A 25,194-nucleotide genomic window follows, 5' to 3' on the forward strand; every position below is an offset into this window, starting at 1 on the left:
AAAAACTGGTTAATAACATGGCAGATCCCCTGACTCACCTGAGGGTTAAGTGGGACCACGATGAAGCGGGATTAGATGATGACGAATGGTTGGCAGCGGTGGCCACTCCCCGAGAGGTGGCCATATCTTCCAGGCTGCGCCTGGTGCAGTTGAAAATTCTCCATAGATCCTACCTGTCTGGGTCAGTGTTGATTTGTATGGGATTTGGCCCTGATGGCTCCTGTGTAAGGCGGTGTGGGAAGGAGGGAACCTTTGTTCATACACTATGGGAATGCATGACTATCCAGAGATTTTGGGAGGCGGTAGCGAACCTTATGGAAGAAGTGTTGGGGCAGCAGATAGACTGTAACATTAAATTGGCCCTCCTAAACGTCTGGAGCCCAACCGACTTAAACGCCAGGGAGTGCACTTCGATCACCCTGGGACTGATGTTGGCAAAACGCAATATTGCGAGATTGTGGCGGGATCAGAGCCCACCGGGTATCGAGGACTGGGGCAAAGGCATAGACTGGTGTATGGTCACGGAAAAATCCATATATGAAGCCAGGGGGTGCCCGAATAAATGGACGCAAGTCTGGGGTCAATGGAACATTCACAGAGGAAAAATTTGTGAACCTCCAAGATCGAGAGAAGATATTGTAAATGGGTCCTAAATATGTCTAAATGGGGACTGAAAGTATTGTTTTGTGACCGCTAAGTCTTAAGTAACTTTTGCAGTGTAACTGTATTTGCAAATGTACATGTACCGAGATATTGTCATGGATCATGCCTTGTTTTCAATAAAACAGATTTATTTAAAAAAATAAAAAAAATACAAGGGATATATCGCTGGGCTCAAGTTCTTGAAGCATTACTATAATTTGGGGAAACACATTTGTTTTGGGGAAGGAACTTTATAAAGAGCATCTAATTATTCCACTGTATTCAGTAGACACCCACCATATTAGGCGGAGGCATTCAGCAAATATGTGATCACTGGCCAAGAGAAGGGGATGTAGATGGAAATGATGGAAAAGGGATGCTCCATCTTTGACGGAGAAGTTAAAGACAAGAGGAGCAGAAGGGGGGGTGGAAATAACTAGTAACAAGAAAGTGGAAGAAAGCAAGAAATGAATGGAGAGCAGAAATATTAGAAAAGGGAATAGTGAAAGGAATATCAATAGGCTCAAGAGCATGAAAAGGGGACAAAAAGAAAGCAGATAAGGAGAGAAATGAGAATAGTTGCTTCTCCTACCTACATCTAAGAATTTGTGAAAGTCTTGCTTGACTACATGCTGAATAGCCCCAGTGACAAAAGCTGCCAAGCGGTTCCCTCACTGCCCAACATAGAAACTATCATCGACAAACCCATGTATATCTCATTTCATTTTCTCCTCACAAGAATGGAGATGCCATATAACAGATGCAATTGGGAAAATGTAGAAACTAGAAGAGAATAAAAGAAGAGTCGAATGCGAAGTGGGAAAGTGCCTTGCTTACCCATCTTCTGTCGACAGATCGAAAACAAGGTCCAGCCGGCTGGCAAAAAATAACTAACATACACACGTAATTAAATGATGTAAAATTAGAATCAAATATAGAATGCAGTGAACATAAAACACAAAAAACCTACCAAACTCAAAGAGGGCCCTTGATCTTAAAATATCTAACCAGCATAAGTTGTTTGTCCCTGATGATTTTGTCTGCCAACACAATACCAAACAAACTCTTTGCCTATTAGTGCTTAATTTGTAAACCAATAAGTGCCAGGGCCCATAGTTTCGCTCAGAAGCCTTCAACCAATGGTGCTGAATGTTGGGGGGTGCGGAATACCAAGGTTGCCTACTTGTGACTTTAGCGTATGCCTCTTTAATTAACCACCAGGCACTCCCTGCCTCTTTGTCTCACTCTTGCTGGTTCTTTTTCATCCCTCCTTCCCTTTGTCCCTGTTTTTCCGTCTTTCCCTTCCTCCTTCTTTCCCTCTATTGGTTTTTACTCTTTCTTGCTCTATATAGAAGCCTTTTGATGAAAAATAATTGCAGGTTCCCAAAAATGAGTGAAAGTGGTCCCTATCTGCAACCACGGCCTCAAATTAAGCACTTGCCCTAAAATGTTCCCATCCAGGTGATGCATCCTCTTCTTTAACACACCGACCACGCTGCAGAGCGGGCAGTCAGATTACCATTTAAATGGGCGTGGAAATCAATTAAATATTTAGGGGTGCAAATTGCACATAACCCAGAAGACCTCTATATAGCCAATTTACCAACCCTATTTCCATCACTTAAGCAGATTTTGCGAAGATGTTCACCTCTCTGCATGTTATGGTTTGGGAGAGTAAAGTAATTAAAATGAATGTCCTGCCAAACATACTGTAGCATTTTCATGGGCTTCTGATTAATATACACAATCTTCTTGTACAGTTGTACATATAATCATAAAATGTGTCCGGCAAAAGAAAAGGACTGGATTAGCATATAGGGTGCTTTGCCTTTGTAGGGAGATAGGGGCATGTCTCAACCAGTCTGTCGAGCACCTTAACTTCAAGCTATTGCAAGTTGCTACCTGAGGGAAATGGACACGATATGTCTTCATATGGACTGGCCAGTGATGGGCAGAGTTATTTGGGAACTTATTTTGAAATTGATAAAAGATAGGCAATTAAATGCTTACCTTAGTACCCCCACATACACAACATTTAAGGTTTGGGATGCCTAACAAAACAACAAGGACTGACTTATTTTCCCTCGCCACATAACTCGATACAAAGTGACCCTTTTTTCTCAAGTTATGGTGCAAGGACCGTTCAACAGTGGAGACATGGCAATTGCTTAATTATTGCTACTCTGAGCAAAAATGGGGAACTTCTAACATTTGAGGTATGTAAAAATGCCTCTCACTTGGATGAAATGGAAAGGTACCCATTACACCCAATTTAGACACTTGGTACTACACCCAGAGCTTAAACATGCAGCATGTGGAGACCTGCTGTCTATGTGAAATAGGGAAGAAATGTTGAAGGTAGAAGGGTCTTATTTCTGCCATATATAAGATTCTACAACAAACAATTAAACCACCACAAACACTGGGCCAACGTGCTGGGCTTTGAATTTAATGAGAAACAAAAGGAGGAAAGATATGAAAAGGAACACTAAGAGCACACTGGGGAGAGAAGCCCACTAAACAGTGTATCTAGACTGGTACTATTGCCCACTTTAGGTTCACAAGATATACCCATCCGCTAGTGATCAATGCTGGAGAGAATGTGGTATAGGAGGGGATCTCAAACACAAATGGAGGGATTGCCCATAAATTAAACCATTTTGGGGAGAAGGTATAGATAATATGAGCAAAATATTAGGATGTCCAGTACCATACGACATGGGGAGTGTACCATTGGTGATGCGCCTCCGCTCATTACATTGCCAAACCAAAGCTGATCATTGCATTACCATTCTTAGCATCCAAATATGGTGAATTGTGAGGTAGTGTAGGAAGGAGATGGTAATGGAAAACTACTTCCTTCAAATGAGCGTGACCACAGACTAACTGCATGGCTTCATTGCCATGCCTAGTAATTAAGGAACAGACTACGACGGTTCTACACTCTGGGTTAATGTGTTTCTTTTTTCCGATATAATGCTTATGACTTGGTGACAAAACTGTAGAGAAGATTAGGGATATTCTACGCAAATAAGCATTCTACGATCAACTTGCTATAAGTAAATAGTATGCTATATAATTGAACAATAGGTTTGTGAAATTCAATAAAAATGATCTGGTTAAAAGTCAAAAAGGAATCTTTGTGATATTGGAGGGGCCTTCCCTAAATAAGTATGAACTCAATCATAGATGGCTTGGATTTTCAGAATAATAATAGACATCCATTTTTCGGTGGTGTCAAGGTTGGTTTCATAGAAAAATGAATTTACAATCATTTTTAATATACAAATATTTTTAATATTTATTTTCGAGTTAATATAAAAAAAATAGTTTTACCTATTGGATTGTATTGAAATTTTATTTATATAGTGGTTACTACCTCTGACAAGGCATTGAAGCTCTTTTTGGCGAGTAGAAGGCTACTCCAGAACCTAAAGGATTTAGTGGTGGATTGGTATAGGGAAATATAAATAGTTAATAAATAGTTCATTTGAGCGGTGGAAATGTGAGTCTGTTCGTTTGATTGAATTGAATAAAGGAGGGATAGGGAAGAGTCTAGAAAGGGTTATATGGGCAATCATAGTAGTAAAATGACGTTTGGGGAGGGTCAAGGAGGGAAGAGTCTAGAAATGGTTATATGGTGGATCATAGTAATAAAATTAGGTTTGGGATGAGTCAATGGAGGGATAAAGGAGGGAGGAGTCTAGGAAGTAGTATTTTGGAGATCATAGTAGTAAAATGAGGTTTTGGGTGAGTCAAGGAGGGATAGAGGAGGCAAGAGTCAAGAAAGGATCTTAGGGAGTTCTTGGTAGTAGAATGAGGTTTGAAATGAGCCAGAGAGTGGAGGAGGATATATTGAGAGAGGTATAGAATCAGAGTAGTGCATTGGAGGAGTTGAAGTTTTTTTTCTACAGTAGGAGTAAAGCAATAAAATAATATATAAATAACTAATTACATAGAAAGGCTATGCATGTATAAAGGACAACAATGAAGAGATATAAAATTGTATTACATAAAGTTCCATTTGTGGAAGTATGGCTAGATAGTTAGAAATTCAGACTTTCAGGTGTTGCTGCACATAAAAGCTAATTTATTTGTGTGTTTTATCGGTTTTATTTCCCTCAATATTTCAGTAGTGAAGCACTTATAGATTCAATTGTTGAGATCATATTTACATATAATGGTAGATAAATAAATAAGCAGAGATCCTTAAGCATCTAATCAAATAACTTATATGAAAACTATGCAGTGACCAGTATACATAATAAGCATACATTAATGTATAAATATATATTTGTGTGTGTATATATGTATGTATGTATGTATAGATATATATACACATACATATATATATATATATATATATTAATTCTTTTTATCATAAGTAATGTATACATTTGTTAGGCAGGCCTAAAGAATATCTATATATTTGTGAACCATAAGGAGTATAAATGTTGTACAAAGAAATGCACATATCTAAATACATACATATAATCAAATGATACATATTTATATACATGTACAGGCATATGCAGTTCATTTTTGTTTGAGTGTGGTGGTCATGTAGGAAAGAACAGTCTCTTGAGTAGTCTTCTGAAGATAAGATAGTTATTTCTGGCTCTTATGTTTGGAGGTAATGAATTCCATAGTTTGGCTGGTTGAACAGAGAAAGACTTTATCAATGCTGAGATATCCACCCTGACTGTAGAGCCTTCTTAAGGTAAAGTGTAGGAAAAATGTGAAACAATGTATTTAACTAAAAAATAAATATTTCATTTTTTTTAAATTAAACATTAATGTACATTAATTATATATATTTATTTTAAATGTAAAACAAAATATAAAAATGTTACAGCATTAGCAACTTCATTTTGGAAATTATTTGTATATATTTATTTTAAATGTAGAACAAAATATAAAAATGCTACAGCATTAGCAACTTCATTTTAAATAAATCTTTCATTATTGGAAACATTTTAAATGAAATTTAAATATATTTTGGAAGTTTTAATAAAAAAGTAAATCCCACCTCAAAAAATATAGGTTTTATTGTACATTAATATTTATTAAAATTGATATACAGAATGAATACAAATTAATGAAGTTCTATTTAAAAATATATATATTATGATTACATTAATGTTTAAATTCAAAATGGGGGTGCTAAAATATTTTATAATTTAATAATAAAAAGGTACTCTTTTATATATTTTAACACTAAGGGGTCGATTCCGATCCGGTAAAATTCCCGTCCGTACGATTCGCATCCGGAGCCGTTTCCGTACGACTCGTACACATACTGTACGACTCGACGATTACAATCCGGACCGGGGTATCACGACGCGATTTGTACGGTCCACGTCAGGTAAGGGCGATTTGTACGGAAAAGCGCACATTCACATACACACCGTACGGTGCGTACCCCTCCATGATCGCAGGGGTACGCACCGTACCCATGCGATCATGGGGGGTACGCACCGTACACCCAGCGGACATGGGGTACGCCCTGTACACCCAGCGTACATGGGGTACGGTGCGTACACCCCAAGATCGCGGGGTAGGGTGGGTACACCCCGTGATCACAGGGGTACGCACCGTACCCCTGTGATCATGGGGGGTACGACTGTACCCGGGGGGCATTCCGCACCTGTTTCGGGGCAAACTCTGCTTTTACGGCTGTTTTCAGCTCCCGTAGAAAAAGGGTCGTACGGTGCGTACCCAACACGAATCGTACTTGCCGGGTCGGAAAAAGCACCCGCTTACCGTACAGATGTCGCGTACAGCGGGTTCCAAGGGAGATTCGTACGGCGATTTGATTTGTACGGTCCCTGTACGATTCGTACGGAGTCCAGCTCCGGATACGGATCGTACTTCGTCGTACGTACGGGGGACGTTGCTGGGTACGATTTGTACGGGAAAACGCTCCGAATGGCAATTCGGAGCGCTTTTTACCGGATCGGAATCGACCCCTAAATTAAATGTATTTATATTTTAACTATTTAAAACATTTTAAGGTAATATTATTTCCTATGAGATTTTATTTTAATTCCATACCTATATGGGATGATGTTTCAGTACCAGTGGGTGCTGGGCTTACTTGCAAAAAAGTGGTAAACTTACTCAAAAGTGTAGATTACTCTAAAAGTGTAAGGGTTTGATTTAGACTTTGCAGACAGGATTTACTCTGTCTGGGCGACAGGGTAAAGCACCTTGTCGCCCTGACTGAGTACTCATCTGCCAAATATAAACATGTCCGCCGGCCCAATGGACATCTCTTGCATTTGCAGGAACCGCCGTCACGGAGGTTCCTGTCAATGCATTGCAAGTTTGACAAACAACTCATTCAACATGATAGAGCTGTACAGCGTTCTTTTAATGTTTTTGTTTGTTTTAAAAAAACAAAATCCCAAAGCAGGGGTTTGTAATTGCAAAAAGAAAGTAATGACACCCTCGCCATGGGAGTTTTGTCCCATGGCATGGGAGTCATTTTGCAGATTTCACAACACCTTCCTTCTACCATTTGTTTGCTCACTCTAAATATGGTGGATGAACAAATGACAAAAATCTCTGACTGCCCTTACTCTGTCGGGCCATCAGTGATGTATGTCGGTGGGAGAGGCGGAGTAGTGTCTGCCATTAACCTTCTAAACCAAACTCTAACTCAGGCCCTCACATACATTTGTGAATCAGGCCCAGTGTACCTAATTCTAAAAAAAACTGTGATTCCCAAAGCATCATATTTTTCATAGCTTTGCAGATAAATGGCAATTTGTAATTTTTCATTTGATTTAATAAACAGTGAGATGGAGAATGAATTGAAAGATTGGATTAAGTGTAATAGGGGATATGCGGTGTAGGAATGGACACTGTGAGAAAGCGGAATGGGGACATTGTGCGTATGTGGCGAGAGAATGGCTGGAGTAAAGAGCAGATTGTAACATGCAAATGGAATTGGTGACAAAAAGAATGGGAGCCAGTCAGTTATTTGGTATTGAGAAAGCGAAAAGGGTGAGAGGAGGTGAGGACAGCAAGTGAGCTTGATCACTCAGTAACGATCTTTATAATTCAACTGAGCACTCTGCAATGGAATGCAACAAAAGTGAGAGTAGACTTTTTTCTATTTTTTTGTGATATATTCCTAGGGCCTCATTTATGAAAAGTGACGCATCGCTGCGTGAAAACAGCGATGCGTCACTTTTCACTGCGACCTCCTTGCGACACCAATGATGCATCATATTTACAGTATGACGCATCATGTCGCAAGGAGTTACAGATACGTCAGTATTTCTGACGTATCTGTAAGCGCAAAAGTCACGCATTGCTGGGGTGTGTCACAAAAGTGACACAACTCCAGCACTGCGTCCTTTCACATGGGGAAAGCCCCATGTGAAAGGGCTTGTGTCAGTCTTACGCCTGCTGTGAGGCAGGCGCAAGATTTTGACTTAACAGCGTCCTAAAAGTGACGCAGTGAAATCTCATAGATTTCACTGCGTCACTATTACGAGGCTTTTTGCGGGGGAACGCCCCCTCTGCATACATTATACCTGATGCAGGTATAATGTAGCGCAGGGGTTTACAAAGTGACGCATCTGCTTAGATGCGTCACTTTGTAAATAGTGCGCAACAGGAGGCATGTTTTACGCCACCGATGCGTCACAAAAAGTGGCGCATCGGAAGCGCAAAACTGACGCAAGGCCTCATAAATGAGGCCCCTAATTTTTTGTTTACGTATGTAGGTTTTTATCAATTTCCATTAATCTGAAAATTGATGCTCTAAAATATTTGCATTAGTGTCTTTAATTTTTAGCTTGTGAGACACAGGCTTCTGTAGCAAAAAGTGAGTTTGAAGCCCACCCATCAGTTGACTTCAGTGCTCAAATGATTTAGAATGTGGTGCAAGAGTAAAGACATCATATTGTCACCCCACCACTCATAGGGACCTCGATGGATGCAAGAAGTATTTCACGTGCATTAGACATTTCTCACTGGTTGTTTACTGGCCGTATCCCCTTCCAACAGTGAGGGATTTTAGTTCCAGTATCCATTCAATGTTTAGTCTCTCATTGGAGTGCTCTCTTCTTGGGATCAAAGGACACCAGTCTCCAAGGCTTTTGGAGCAATTTCCATCCGGGGTTATTACCATCATTAAGTATTTGCCCTTAAATGAGCACACTGACTGATCTCTGATTACAATAACATTGGTCTGGCATTGGCCCACAATGGAAAGCATCACACACACTTGTCTGATTTTGGGCTCCTGGGCTGGGCTGACACTGACTCTAGATCGGTGTTGACATTCACACTAACCTGATGCTGCCAGTATAGATTGCGTTCTCCATGGTCGTCACCACCTTGAATACGATGGAGAGCGGTAGGATGCCACCAGATGAATATATGAAATCCACGCGCTCAACAGTGAAGAAAATCTCCCCAAATAATCCGGTGTCTACATCTGTAGCCTAGGGTAGGAAAGATGCAGGAAAGAGTACAGGGAGAACGAGAATGAGCATCAGATCAGGAGGTGAAATTTGAGACAGAAAGAGTAGATTATGTTGAGAAATGGATAGGTTTAGGTAGTGGGTTTATGTTTGGGAGTTGGAATTAGAAGTTAGGTGTTTGGAGGGGGTATAGTGGTTGTTATGGAGTAATACAGTTGTGGTTGGTGGATTGGGATTTGGAATTAAAAGTAAAGTATTTGGAGAGGGAGGTATAGTTGGTGACATTGGGTTAATGTGGTTGTGATAGGGTGATTGGGAATTGGGATTAAAAGTTAAATGTAGAGGGAGATACAGTGATTCATTTTGTGGGTTTGGATATGAGGTTAAGATTTGGGTTGAGGAATAACGGTAGTGTGAAGGTTTAGGTTATGGTCATGTTCACAGATAGAGATATAATTGTTCAGTATTTCAGAGAAATAGAAGGGTGTGTCAAACGGAAGTGGGGAAAAACACAAACAAAGTTTGGATGAGAATTATTTTCATACATTTTTAAGTCAATCAAAAAATATTTCCAGCGCAGCAACAAACATGTATTGCATTCGATGAAAAAAACACATTAAAGTTGTTAAGGTTAGAAATGACGGGAATAAGGTGTCTCATTCGTTCACGGAACCATAGATCTAAGCCACTACTTAAAAGACTGCATTGTACTATCAGTGAATGAGAGCTGGCAAGAGGCCACGTCACCAAAAGCTCCAGTATCGACAGGGGGCATACATATTCCCCATTATGGGAATTTAGAGAAAAACCTGTGGGAAGTGGTGTTTCTGAACTGATCATCTGACAAGTTACTGTGGATCCTGAGGTCCTTGTGGCGCCGTTAACTACTATTACAAGCCTCATTAGAGTTAGGGCACACTGAGAAAGAGTCTCCAAGCAAGTTAACCAGACTCACATAGCCATCCATAGTGGAATAAACCTAGTCTCTGTTGCAATGCAGTAATATTTGCACAACATTGCACTGCAGTGGAACTTCATATTGGCGATGGGAGTGCATGTACAATCTGCATTTTAACTTTGGGTGTGATTTATTGGTTTTTTACCAACGTTATGGTTCCAAAGATAATTATGCCCACATTCCATTATACACTATGAAATTTTCTCTTAAATGGCCTATGTTTCCAACTTGTGATAGACTTAACTCATAATATACGCGTTCCAAGGCTTTACAGACTTTAGTGCCAGGCCTGGGCCACAGCAATGCAATGCAGGCTATGGCCAAGTAAGTTACCTCATTATTAATGAAGATGTCAGGTTTGCTCAAGATAAAAAATCTATAAATACAGATATTTAATACATAGTTTTAAATAAAATTCTGAACGTATTATGTACAAGAAATACGCTTGTCTGAGGTCAGGTTTCAGCACAAAATATTATGTTTTCGAAAAGGAAAACATTTGGGCCTCATTACGAGCCTGGCTCATGGGGGTGGTCATCCGACTGCCCTATTACGAACAAGGTGGTCGAGCAGCCCTGAGACTGCCTCAACAGCTAGGGATCAGAGATCACTGGCGGTGGTGTAGCAGTCTTGAGGCTGCAATATACTTGTCGAGGCAGCTTCGGCCCCACCAAGCATATTACGACTTTCCTCAAAAGTGTGGTGATAAGGAAACAAAGTGCCTCTGCACCATGGGGTGTATGCTGTGCCACCCTGTCTGCATGCACTCCTAGTTCCTGCAGGGCATGGACTTGACAATCAATGCCCTGCAGGAAATGCCTTTGACACTCCCATTGTGGTGCCTTTTTCAAAGGCACTGCTGTGGGACTGCCAAAGAATTACCCGCCATAGACTTTAAAAGTCATACTCTGGCGGGCATTTATTTAATGGCTTTGGTGGTCTCTGCGCTAGGCGGCGTCATAGTGGTCCCAATCCAAGACTGCCAAAGTCATAATAAGACCCTAAGGCAATTGACGATACTGAATTCTTTTGGAACATACTGTGCCTTCAGTTCCAGGGTGATGCTGAATGAAAATGTCAATGCCATGGCTGATTTTATGTCAAAACCAGAGGCGTATAGTATGCCTGTTATGTGTATTACTTTATTACATGCCCCTTAAATAGCAGGAATAAATGCATGCAAACTGGAACTGGGAAGAGTTCGATCCCTAATCGTAACTGACCTCTCCCTGACAAGGGGCAGCTGGCAAAATCTCTGCCTTTTTAAAGATGGAAATAAACAATGTTCATATCCCTTAAATTTGCAACCCCCTAGACTTCAGTCGCGACTTCCTCAACTTTTGAAGCTCAGAATGCTTTTGAGTGTTCTTTCTGGAGAGTTTCAATGAATGATTTCTAGGAAGTAAAGTGAGGAAGTGAGGTTGGTCTGTTATGGACCTGGTATCCATGGACAGGTTTGAAGTGTTTTTCCTACAACTATTAGGAGTCTCAGAGTAGGTGCAATTGGAGATGTTCACTATCAAGCGTATGAGAGTGGCATCAAACAAGGAGAAGCTGATGGTGAAAGAGAAGAGGGATATTTATCAGATGGTAGAATGTGGTCAGGGATATCCTCATGTTCTAAGAGGAGTTGTGTGAGGATGTTAAGTTAATGATTGTTTTTGTAAGTTATGATTAAAATCATCATGTATTTTGACTTGGATTGAGAGTGGGTGTGAGTCGAGAATGGCCTCCAAATCATTGAAGGATACTGATCTATGCGACCTGCTGTAAACAATGCTGGGATGGCGAAGGAGATGACTTTGGGACAGCATAGTTGTTGGTAGCTTGGAGAAGACTTAATGATCCTCAGTGTTATCGCTGTGAGGAGCCTAACTCCTCATCCTCACTTGCAAGATGAGAAGGAACCGCAGGAGTTTGCCTCTGGTCTGGCAGCAGGCGTGTCATTAACAGGCAGCAACGGGATGGCAGATAATTGTAAGCAGCAGTCCAGTGCAGCTCCCAATCTTTCAAGCACCAGATCACATTACTCCTCCAAAGTAAGAGGAGGCAGCTGTAGAAAGGTTACAGCAAGGACTCAATCATTAGTACAGAAGGTGCAGTGGCACCGGGGCCTGCGGATGTGTGGCGCCCATTGCATCGTTATTATGGCTGTATTTACCACCCAGTGAAGTTTCCAGTGGTGGCATTTTTCTTGCTTACATTATGCCTATGAAACCCTAGTTATGCCACTCATTATTGAATATCTCTCGTTGGACCTGCAGTCATTCCAAAACTCCACCATGTCTGGTCTTAACTAAGGCACTGAAAGATAACTCTTGTGTAACACCATAGTTAGAGCAGGATTTAATCTCACATGCTGCTCTTGCTAGAGACCAATGGCGGGTAACAAAAGTGGGACATTTGGCACTTGAGGCACAGGTCAGAAGGATGTCATGCAACCCTAAAAAAATTTGATTACTGACCACTTCATCCCAAAGCACACCACGAAAATTGGACAATTCTACAAAAATAAAGAATTGGTGATCTCTGTGCCCCAAAGCAGCCGAACAACTCAATTGTCCCGAGATGGCAACACGGTGGCACTCACTGTAGAATTGTTTCTTTATCTTACTTTAGGGAAGATAAGAGCATAGTGGTTCTTCATTATAGCCCCAAAATAACTAGAATGATTATGGAAGGTAGCAAGAAGATTTAATCCTTAATGACTGCACATGGACCTCCAGAAGAGCGATGGGCATCGCCTTGGTTGCTTCCTCTCAGTCACAAAGTTTCACTGGCAAAGAAGGTAGAAGTGTCACCAATTTTGATTAGAAAATCAAGATGGCTGACGGCCTCACCAGCTTTTGTGATAGTTACAGTGCCGTAAATCAAGACGACTGAGTACCTCAGATCCTTTGTGATAGTTGCAGTGCCATAAATTGATCACTTCACTGCCTCTGAAATAGCTACCACCATTGTGACAGTTAGGCCCTTATTTATGAAGGGCTTACACTGCAGTTGTGTCACTTTTTGTAACGCTGCAGCGTCGTAAACAAATGCACCACACTGTGTCATATTCACAAAGGGATGCATCTGGGCAGATGAGTCACTTTGTAAACCCCTGCGATACATTATACCAGTGTCAGGTATAATGTATGATGGGTGGGCGTTCCGACGCAGGAAAGCCACATAGAAGTGATGCAGTGAAATCTAAAAGATTTCACTGCAACACTTCTAAGGCGTCACTGCATCAGATCTTTGAGCCTGCTTCACAGCAGGCATAAGTATTGATGCAGGCCCTTTAACATGGGACTCGCCCAAGTGTAATGACACATTGCTGGGGTTGGTGTCTGTTTTGCAACACACTCCAGCAATGTGTCATTACTGCGCGACCAGATACGTCAGGATTCCTGACGTATCTGGTCAATTCTAGCAACATGGAGCAAAGTACTGTAAATACAGCGTATCCAAGGTGTTGCAAGGAGGGCGCAATGAAATGTTTTGCATCGCTCTTTTCAACTAGCGATGCAACACTTTTCATAAATGAGGCCCTTAGTCTTGTACATGAAGATGGCTGATGGTCTCATCACCTTTGAAATATCTGTGGTGCTGTGCACCAAGATCGCTACTTTGTGACAGTTGGAAAGTTACTGCCCCTGACAGCGCGGGTCCACAAAGAGGAGCCAGAACACTGGGGTTGGAGAGCGGACCCGGACCATCCTTGCACAAACACGGTCTTCTCTTTAATGTGCGCTTGACGCTGCACCTGGATGATGGCATGCATGCGTGACATTAGGCCGTGCATCACGTAATCATGTGGTACACTACATTCCTCTAAAAGTTTTCTTTTCCTTAACATCAGAAGTTTGTGCAATTCATATGTCTACCTAGAAGTATCACAACAACGGGAAACTTGGACTAAGCATCCATAATATGGCACCCATCTTGGAAGGAGCCAAAATCTTCGTTAATGTCCTGCCACAGCCCATCACTGGGTTTTCTATGTTAACAGGAGCTGGTTGGTCCAACACCACTGACACCTAGTGACGTGTTTGACCCTTTCATCCATGGCGGGGAACCACACTTTACTGTAGTGCCATGCTTTGGTCTTGCTCAGGGGTGCTACAAGAGCTAATGTCACAATGCGCAGGCAACGACTTTGGAGCACAATTATGTGGGCCCCCATCTTGGAAGGAGCCAAAATCTTCGTTAATGTCCTGCCACAGCCCATCACTGGGTTTTCTATGTTAACATGAGCTGGTTGGTCCAACACCACTGACACCTAGTGACGTGTTTGACCCTTTCATCCATGGCGGGGAACCACACTTTACTGTAGTGCCATGCTTTGGTCTTGCTCAGGGGTGCTACAAGAGCTAATGTCACAATGCGCAGGCAACGACTTTGGAGCACAATTATGTGGGCCCCTCTGAGGAGGACACCAGTTGTTCATTAATAATACACCAGAAAGCAGTCAGTTTGAGGCTGTGGGCAGCATTACAGCTGTGTACCCCTCCTAGAAAAACCTTCTACCTATTGAAGGTTGCAATGCATGCTTGCTGAAGGCAAATGTCAGTTGCTTCGGGTATATCTCTGCGGCTCACCGACTGCAGACAGCTCACTAATGTGACCAAGGGCATATATTCATCGGCTCTTGTTACTTTGTCACCAGTCTTGCCATCTCGACTCTGTGGATGTCGGGATACATATTCTGCTGGGTTTGAGCACCTGGGCTTGCAGTAACTGGAAAATGGATACTTGTAGAGCAGTAAAACCCCACTTTTCTTTTGGCGGGGCTAAGGTGCCATGCCTACGAACAGTGACGCTGGTCATACACTGGGGGAAGTTGGTCCTTGTGGTGGAAGGGTCTTGGATAGAGAGAGGGTGGGCTGGGTGTTGCTGCATAGGAGAGGATGTTCAGTCCATGGTTTTTGACAATGTTGGCCAGAGGGTCATGTAGGCATTGAACAGAGTCGGTATGAGGGATGAACCTTGAGGGATGCCGCAGATGATGTTCTTGGGCTCTGAGGTGGAAGGCAGATTCTCTGTGTTCTTCTGGTGATAAAGGATGCAATACATCTGAGGGTGTTCTACTGGATTCCAATCTCATGAAGCCTTTTCATTAGGGTGTAGTGGGACACAGTGTTGAAGGCCGCTGAGAGGTCGAGGAGGATCAGTGCAGCTGCTTCTCCCCAGTCTAGGAGGGTTCTGATGTCATCAGTGGCTGTGATCAGGAAGGTTTAGGTGCTGTGGTTCATGCATAATCCGGTCTGGGAAGCATCCATAAGATTGTTGTTCTAGAGGTATTCCGTGAGTTGGTGCTTGATGGCCTTTTCAAGAACTTTTGCGGTAAAGGGGAGCCTGTAGTTCTTGAGTTCATTGTGGTCGACAGACGGTTTCTTGTGGACAGGTTTTACTTACAAATGTTTCCACTTATCTGGGAAGGTGGCGGATGTGAAAGATGTGTTGAAGATGGCTGTGAGCTTGTTGCTGATGGTCCTGTTGCCAAGGTGGAACATATGGTGGGGACAGGGGTATGTGGGTGCTCCATAGTGTACGGTGTGCATGATATCTTTGTTGACTGGAGGATCTGTGTGAGTATGGACTGCATAAAGGTCCCTCGACCTCGCCCAAGTGTGCAGCCTTCCAATTTAAGGGAGCGGATAGTTTTTACCTGCCTGATTGGTGCTGGGAGATTGAAGAACAGTGACGCTAGGAGACACATGCAACATCCAGGTGATCCTCTTATATAGAGGCAGCTGATCCTCAATACTCCCTAGTGAGGGAGCTGGGTCGCCCATGGGCACGTGGGCCTCCCCATTGCTCAGTGCAGTGGTGGGGCCTGGAAGAGTGTGACTGATTGGCAGGATGGACAAGGACAAGGTGCTCAAACTTGCCCAGAGTAAGACCATCACTCAATATACATTCACTTACACCTTCATCCGAATCACAAGACAACCGGATTTCCAGAATGCATCTGGTTTGGAGGGGCGTGAAGCAGGGCCCTCCAGAGCAGAGCTGTTGGTCGTGATTCATGGGTTATGCACTGCCCTTGAAGGGGAAATTGAATGGATGTCAAAGTTTTAATTAACCAAATGGCAAAGCTCACCACAGAGGCAACTATTCTGGAGAACAGAACAGAGAATGCAGAGAAACCCTCCTGCTGCAACAACCTGCAATTCCTGGGGTTCTCGGAGTGGGATGAGGGCTTGGTGGCAGGGTCTTTTCTGGCGAACTGAATATGGACAGGGTTGCGCCCAAAGGGATAAACCTCAATATTCACAGTGGATCGAGCTCACAGAGCGCTTGCCTCACCTTCCCCACTGGGAGCACTTTGAAAGGCCCTGACAGCCCAAATTCTACATTAGAGGGACAGGAACATTACCTTCATGATGGCCAGGGCAGGGCAATGCCACAGTGCTCCCTTGAGAATCAAAACATAGCAATTTACCCTGACTAAACCAGCTGAATGAGATTTGCAGCTTCAAGGACCTAACGCTGCAAACCAAGATCTGACTTTTTTAAACCAAGGGAAAATCTGTCCTTCTGTGTGAAGCAGAAACTTGGCGGTTAACAGTGACCACCACCAACCTAGTCCAGACCTTCATAAACACCTGTCTGAGGAAAATCCTCCAAATCCACTGGCCAAACACCATCAGCAACAACAACCTGTGGCAGCAGACTTTCCATCTTCATGCTCATGAAGTAACCATGAAGAGACGCTGGCCCTGGAAAGGTCGTACCCTCCGCAAGTCTGCATCAAACACCACCAAAGAAGTCTTGACCTGGAACGCTCAAGGGGAAAAAAAAGGGGTAGAGCCAAGAAATACCTGGCACTGAGGCCTCGAGGCTGACTACATGGAGGTGGGTTACACCTGGAGTCAGATTGAAAGAAAAGCCCACGACAGAAATGGCTGGAGAGTCCTGGTTAATATCCTAGACCCCAGAAGGGTTAATAGTCATAGGAAAGTAAGTAAAGCAGAAATTTCCAATCTTAACGTAAATCATACATGGAGGTGAAACAGCAATAAGGTGCTAGATCTTCGTTATATGTTGTTAATCCCAGTGCCACTGAAAGTGATTGCCCAAGGAAAAACTCAGTTTTTTTACCATCCTGAGGAGGTATGGGATTGGCTGGAGACATGGGTCCAGGCAGACCACAGATTGCTGGAGGCACCTCGTTTCTGACAGCAAAGCTATGTTAACCGATGGCAGCACCCCTAACCAGGTGCAGGAGGAGCGCCCAAGACAAGCCACCTGAATCATGGTCCAGGAGGATGGTACATTGACCAGGCAGGAATACACCTCATCTGAGGAATTGGACCGAGCTGCTGACCATCTGGTGAGTGGGGCTGAGGAGCAGGTCCTGCCGGGCGACAGACAGACCCCTCGAAGTTGCCTACCTGAAACGGGCATGTAGGAGGATCCGGCTGCCCAAAGATTATTGTCCCCCCATGGGGGCATGGCTTGGAGGGACTGGCTTCAATCTGCTGGTAGAGGAAAGATGGCTTTGTTGGTGGTGCTAAGTGACATCCAACTGAAAGACTGGGTCGTGAACAAGTGGACCCGAAGCACCCAACCCCTATACCTTTCTAGCTTCCCCTCCAGAGCTGAGGTGCCACAGTTTCTGAATTGGTCTCATGGGGAGACCTGCGCTGGTGGTTTTGGCACCAGATTGGGCTGCTACCTTACTGGTTTGGCCTGAGCTGCTCAACAGCTGCCCTCAAGTTCATTGTTCTAAAGGGTGCTTGCACTTTTTGTGTTTCTTACTAGTGTTGGGAACGACTACTTGTTTGGCAGGGGGAGCTGAGCAATGAGTGCACAACCTTTCAGGAATGAAGGTGAGATAGTGCTACACTGGAGCGGGATGAGAGTTGGAGGGGATTAGGCCCCTGCCCAGAGGGAGGAGAAGGGAAGACAAAAGTTGAGTTTCAGGCTTTGCAGTTGTTGGCTTGATCCGGGAATGGCAGCTAAGGACTTTAGTTACTTGCACAAATGCTATAGAGCCCTTTGGGTGTGGTAAGAATCTGTGACTGCCAATCAGATTGGCTATGGACATGCTTCTCATTGTCAGGTGTTATGGGCAGATCATTTGTGACATGGAATGTTCGGGCCTGTGTAGTTGCTCCAAGAGATGAAGGGTTTTCTCCTACTCACGCAACTACAAAATTCAGATCACACTGCTTTAAGAAACGCATCTCCTTAGACCAGAGGCAGCTCAACTGGGGGCTGGAGGGAGCATATGTACACTTCCACTTACTCTAATTATGCTGGGGTGCTGACGTGGATTGCTGAGGGGGTTCAGTTCATGGAGCAGACAGTAGTGTCACACCCAAAGGGTAGATACATAATTGTGATTGGATCCTCAATGGTGTATCAATCAAGCAGTATTTATATGGCATGGCTTATCACCCCGGGAGTATCAGGCCGCTGAAGTCCCGAAGGCCTTTAAACGAAGAGCCAGATCTTGAGTCCCTTCCTGAAGGCAGCGAGTGAAGGTGATGTTCGAAGGTGGAGGGAAAGGTTGTTCCAGGACTTGGCAGCGAGGTAGGAGAAGGAACAACCTCCACTGTGGCTTCGGTGGATGCGGGTGACATGGGCGAGGGAGGCGGAGCGGAGTTGTCTGGCTGGTTTGTGGAAGGTCATGCGGTGGTTGATATAAGTTGGTTCGATGTTATGGAGGGCTTCGTAAGTGTGGGTTAGCAGCGTGAACTGGCATCTCTTCTGGACAGGGAGCTAGTGGAGGCTTCTGAGGTAGGGGGTAGATGCTGGTCCATTTGTGGAGGTTGAGGATTACTATGGCTGCGGCATTCTATATGGACTTGAACCTATTTGAAATAAGTCACCACCAACATTCGGGAGACAAGACATACTACTTTTTCTCTCCTGTCCATATGACCCATAGTAAACTGGACCTTGAGATGGGGCACAGCAAAGATGTTCAATCAATCAATCAATCAATAACTCAGGTATCTTGTGAATTTTTCAAAAAAAAAATATTTTTTATTTATTGAAGTTTTGTATAGCGCTGGCTGGACTCAAGGGTATCAGAGCGCTTCACAGCAAATAGAGAAATGCAACAGGAAAAATAAACATAGAAAAAACGGAATCAGGAACAACAGGTAGGAAATAGAGTCTGTAAAACAACAACTTGGGCGCAAAATGGGACGGAGTTCAAGAGCGAAACAATCGGCTCTAGATCAAGAGAGATATCGGATTTCACCAACAGGCATGGAGTTCTCGTTAAGCAGAGGAGCGTTCCAGGAAGAGGGCTTTGAGTAGCGATTTGAATTGCGGGAAGGAGGCGGTCATTCTGATGTGGGGGGGGGGGGCGTTCCAGATCCTGGGAGCATTCCCCGCAAAGGATTTATTTGAGGTATTGCGTTTCTGTGATTTCAGAGGGATGAGTAGTAGTGTGTTGGAGCTTCTGAGGTTCCTGGATTGACCCGCCCTTTTGAGTTTGTAGGCCAGGTATTCTGGTTTGCCTGATTGTAGGGCTTTATGTGTGAGGCAGGCTGTGCGGAAGTTGGCTCGTTGGTCGATTGAGAGCCATTTCAGTTCTTTGAGTGCCTGAGAGATGTGGTCATATTTCCTTGTTCCTGTGACCATTCTTGCTGCTGCGTTGAGGGTGGAGGAGAGAGGACCCAGGTGCGACTTGGCTGTTCCGGTCAGTACAGCGATGCCATAGTCAATTCTGGAGAGCACAAGTGCCTGCGTGGCCTGTTTCAGATCTTTGGGGGGGGGGGAGGGTTTAATTTAATAGAGAAGTTTCAGGTTCATGAACGCGCTTTTGGCAGTTTTAGAGATTTGTTTATTCAGGACCAGTTTCGAGTCAAGAGTAATTCCTAGGGATTTTGCGGAGTCCGTTGGCGTTATAGAGACATTGAGGGCATTTAAGGCTTTGAGCCATTCCACTATTTGTGGGTTTTCATCATTGTTCGAGATTAGGAGTACTTCTGTTTTCTCTTCGTTCAGTTTGAGGTGGTTGGCTGAGAGCCAGTGTTGGACCTCCAAGAGTGTAGCATTTAATCTGTGGATGTCTGCGATCAAAGTGGTTTCTAAATAGAGTTGAGTGGCATCCGCGTAAAGGTGGAAGGGGATGTCGGATTTCCTGAGAAGTGAGGTGAGGGGTTCCATGTAAATGTTGAAGAGTTGTGGGGAGAGTACTGATCCTTGAGGGACTCCTCTGCTGAGGGGGAGAGGGTCTGATTCGAAGCTGTTGATCTTTATTCTTTGAGTGCAGTTGTTAAGAAAGGAGGAGAACCATTTTAAGACTGTCTTTTCGATGCCCGCTCTCTCTCGGAGGACATTAAGTAGGAGGGTATGATCTACTGTGTCGAACGCAGCCGAGAGATCAAGGAGAATGAGAAGGCTACAGTGGTTGGAGTCGAGTGACATGTGCAGATCATCGAGAACCTTTAGGATTGCGGTTTCAGTGCTGCATCCTTTCCTGAACGCTGATTGGAGAGGATTCAGTAGGTTATAATTCTCTAGATGTTGGTTTAATTGTGAGAGCACACATCTTTCCAGAATTTTGGCTAGGAACGGAAGGTTCGAGACTGGCCTGAAATTGTTCATGTCCATGAGGTCAAGGCCAGGTTTTTTCAGCAGAGGTGTGACTTGTCCTAGTTTAAGGCAGTCCGGGATGTGGCCCTTGCTCAAGGAGCTATTGATGATCTTGCTCCAAATTGGGGCTAGAGTGAGCTTCAAATCCTTGGTCAGTATCGAGGGAAGTTGATCGAGGGAGTGAGATGAGCGTTTCACAGTGGCGATAAGATTGCTTATCATTTCTTCCTTGACCGGCTGTGACTACTCACCCGTAAAGGTCTCAAGGCACGGGGGCTCGTCAAAGACACTGTGGTTCAGTTGAAGAGCCATGTCTTGAGGTCCTTTATGAATTGAAGCAGTGACTGTGATTGCCTGAGGAGGAGAGGTATGGTGTTCCAGGTCTTTGCTACGAGGTAGAAGGATCTTCCTCCGGCCGTGGTCTTGCAGATTCGGGGGACGGTGGCCAGGGCTAGTTGGGCAGAGCGGAGGTCTCTGGTTGGTGCGTGGAACGTGAGGTGGTGGTTGAGGTTCACAGGTCCTGCGTCATGCAGGGCTTTGTAGGCGTGTGTGAGGAGCTTGAAGGTGATACTTTTGTTGACTGGGAGCCAGTGAAGGTCCCTCACGTGGCTGGTGATGTGGCTGTGGATGTTGAGGATGAGTCTGGCAGAGGCATTCTGAATATTCTGCAGTTTCTTGAGGGATTCTGGGTGAAGCCGGCGTAGAGTGCATTGCCGTAGTCAAGTCTGCTGCTGATGAGTGTGTGGGTGACCCTCTTCTGAACCCAGTGAGGATCCACTTGAAGATTTTTCAGATCAGGCATAGCGTGTGGAAGCAGGATGATGAGACAATGTTGATCTGGAGGTTCATGGTGAGCAAGGAGTCCAGGATGATGCTGGGGTTTTGTGCGTGGTCTGTGGGTGTTGGGGTGGTTCCAAGTGCTGCGGGCCACTAGAAGTTGTTCCAGGATGAGGACTTTGGTCTTCTCTTGAGCTTGAGGCAGCTGTCCTTCATCCATTTGGCAACAGCCTTTATCCCATCGTGGAAGTTGTTCTTGGAGACTGAGGGTTCATGGATGAGGGAGAGAATCATATGGGTGTCATTGGCAAAAGAGACAATGTTGAGTCCATGGTTCCTGAATGGCTGCGAGCGGGACCATGTAGATGTTGAAGAGAGTGGGGCTCAGGGAGGAGGCCTGAGGCACTCCGCAGCTGATTTCTGTGGGTTCAGAGTGGAACAGTGGTAGCCTGACTCTCTATGTTCAGCCATTGCGGAAGGAGCTGATTCATTCCAGGGCTTTGTTGCAGATGCCGGTATCATGGAGTCTTGTGCATAGGGTGCCGCGGCAGATGGTATCGAAGGGGGCAGAGAGATCCAGGAGGATGAGAGCTGCAGTTTCGCCTCGGTCGAGGAGGGTGTGGATGTCATCTGTGGTGGAGAGGAGGCCGGTCTCAGTGCTATGGTTGCTTCGGAAGACGGATTGGGAGAGGTCCAGGATGTGATTCGCTTTGATGAACTCGGAAAGTTGGGTGTTGATGGCCTTCTGAATGAGTTTGGCTGGTAAGGGGAGCAGAGAGATGTATCTGAAGTTCTTGAGGTTCATCCGGTCAGCAGAAAGTTTCTTCAGCAGGGGTTGATCTCTGCGTGTTTCCAGTCTTCCGGGAAGGTGGAAGAGTTGATGGAACAGTTCATGGTGTGGCAGAGTTCAGAGGCCATGGAGGTGTCGGGTCTGTTGAAGATGAGGTGCGGACAGGGGTCCAAGGGTGCTCTGCAGTGTATGCTCTTCATGATCTTGAGGGTGTTGTCAGCGGTTAAGGGAATCCAGCTGAGCAGGGTCTGCTGGGGTCTGGTGTTGTTGAGTGCGGTGGTTGTGGGTGGGGAGAGAGGGTTTTGGGTATCAAGGCTGTTGAAGCTGTCATAGATCTCCTTAATGTTGTGGTGGAAGAAGTTTCAGAGTTTGTTTCAGAGGTTTTGGGAGGGTGGGATGTCTGCTGTTTCTGTGCTGGGTTTGGCGAATTCTTTGACCACTGAGTTCTTTGCTATTGAGTGTGTTAGGGTTGATCTTTTCTTGTAGGGCTGCTTTTATTGTTGTTCTTATAAGGTGGTGGTGTTTGGTGAGAGCGGTTTTGAAGGCTGAGTGGTCGTCCGGGGTCTTGCTGCTCCTCCAACTCTTCTTGAGTCATCTACAGGTACGTCTGGACTCATGAAGGGTGAGAGAGTACCAGCTAGCTTTCTTGGAGTGTCGCTTGTCTGGGGCTTTTGATGGGAGCCAGTATTGGTGCAGTTAGAGATCCATCTGTGGACGTTGCGTGCATCAGTATTAACGTCTTTGGATGTCGGTGGTGGGGTTTTGCTGAGGGAGGTGGTGAGCATTTATCAATAGACTGCATACTTGTACAGGTACCTGTAGGATCATGCCCCAATGCTTTTGACGCTAACGCTGGGAAGGCATAGGCCTCAAGTACTGCTGTGACACCTGCAAACTTAGTTATTAACAAATATGGCATTCTTAACACCAGTCCAAGAGTGCACAACCTTGTTCTTTAGAGAGAATACGGGTTCTATGAGCAGCACAGTGCTGGAGTGGGAAGCATACAAGGTGGCTCTTCGGGGGGAATGCCTGGCACAAGTATACAGCATGTGCAGACAACTTGAAAAGGATGTTCCTGACCTGGAGAGTAAGGTGGCGCACCTAGATAAACCGAGTGCTCAATACCCACCGCTCTGCAGGATTTGGCTGACAGAAAAAAGACAAATGGGGAACACCTGGACCAGACTGGAAAAATGTATCCACACACAGTAAAGACAACACTGTTTCATGAGGGTGACAACTCTGAGAGGCTATTAGCATGGCATCTGTAGAAAGATAGATTGCATACACATATTCTGTCGCCAAACATGGAGGGGGCAAGACCATACTTAACAGAGATGGCATACACGCCACCTTCACACCTTACTTAGAGGAGGGGTTAGCACCGGCACAGGGCCCTGCCCAAGAGAATTTGGAATGCTAATGTGCTGAGGTGGAACTGCCTCACCTCACGGCGGACAGTGGCAGGCTTTGGAGAAGCCACTGGAATTAGAGGAACTTAAAAACCCTCTAGCTGATATGCCCTGGGGTAAAAGTTCTGGCGCAAATGGGCCCCCAGCAAATCTCTATCTACTACTGCCAGACTTTATCCTGCAAAAGTTAATGCAGGTATTTCTGTAAGCAAGAGAGACAGGAATGCCGCCACCTCCTGTGAGGGAAGCAGTAATGATCCTCATCCTAAAGGAAGGCAGAGGCCCCTCAGAGCGGGCCTGCCACCGACCTCTGTCGCTGCTGAACACAGATTTGAAGTTGCTATATAAGGTTTTGGCAGACAGACTCCTCCAAGTGGTGAGAACTGTTGTAAATCCAGACCAAACAGGCTTTATCCTTTGCACATCATAAGGCACTTGAGCCATGTGTTACATGTCCTCCAATGAGGCCTGTGCACTCACAATTTTAGACTTGGATTGTGTGTTTGACACCGTCAGCTAGCATTATATGTGGGAAGTCCTCCAAAAGATGAGGTTCAGACTGCGGTTTATTCGGGGGTGCACTCCTCTATACAGACCCGAAAAAGTTTTGGGTCCAAGAACAGTACCATGCCAAATGTTCAAACCCAGCCTCATCATCTCCACAAAGAGCACACCTTGCATTATCTCATAATCCATACCTATCTAGTCTAACCGATGTATAATACACTCTATTTATATATTTAAAGTGAATAAGTATGTTTCTGCTATTCAGTGAGACTGATTTTATGACCGAACAACAGCATTGCAATTGTTAACGCCCAAGTCACTTTGCCAGTCTGGCCTTGCTTTCGACAGGCCAGGTCTGCATGTTTCTTGTGTATATGCATAGATCCTGGCTACTATATGTGTAGGGGTGGGCGACTGCAAGAGAGAGGATAGGGCCCGTAGCTCCAAGTGCTCCTGAAAGTCATCACCCAGGAAGTTATGCATAGCCTGTCTGGTTCTATAATAATCAGACTGTGTTAATGCAGTGGGTGCAGTATTAGGATTACAAACTTGATCCCAGCTATGTATTACACCCTCTTCGAAGAAATCTCCCATGGTATGAATATCCAGGGTTCCCAGTACTCGCGCTGCATTCTTCTCCTGTCCCATGGGAAACCATAGGCACCAGGGCAACAGGGTATATGGTGAGTACAGCCGTGCACTCACTCTGCGCTCCAGGAGATTTACCCAGGAGCAACTTGTGACATTCAATTAATCCAACATACAGTTATGGCATACTGTTTTTCAGAAAAGCACCTGCAGCAGGGTATGGGGTGCTGCCGCTGCACACTCCAACCACATGTGAGGAAGATCCTGCAGTCCATGATTTCAGTACTGCCCAAAACTACATTGAGCTGGCCTATAGTAGATTTCAAGATCGGGAGCATTTAGCCAAACCGTGTCATAGGGTAAAGTAAGAATCTCTCAACATACCAGAGGCTGTCCCCTGTCCCGCGCCAGTCAGGTAATGTGCACCCTCAGGGTGTCTCAGATTGAATGAGGAAGCAAGTGTGGGATACTCATAAACAAGAATAAGAAACGTGGGAGCACCACCATTTTCATGATGGCCACTTGATCCACAAG

General features: G+C 44.7%; 1 protein-coding gene across 2 annotated transcripts in view; it reads right to left on the minus strand.

Moving 5' to 3' along the window:
• CDHR2 (cadherin related family member 2) overlaps positions 1-25,194 on the minus strand; it is a 365,548-nt gene that overhangs the window by 76,573 nt on the left and 263,781 nt on the right. For both annotated transcript variants that reach the window (XR_013598636.1, XM_078652806.1), the window contains exon 22: positions 8,950-9,101. Coding sequence is in view for 1 of the 2 variants with exons in the window: in XM_078652806.1 (XP_078508932.1) it covers positions 8,950-9,101 (152 nt within the window). In the remaining variant the exon portion in view is untranslated. The remainder of the gene's footprint in view (positions 1-8,949; positions 9,102-25,194) is intronic.

The sequence above is a fragment of the Lissotriton helveticus genome, chromosome 7 (genome assembly GCF_964261635.1).
Source record: "Lissotriton helveticus chromosome 7, aLisHel1.1, whole genome shotgun sequence".
NCBI lineage: Eukaryota > Metazoa > Chordata > Amphibia > Caudata > Salamandridae > Lissotriton > Lissotriton helveticus.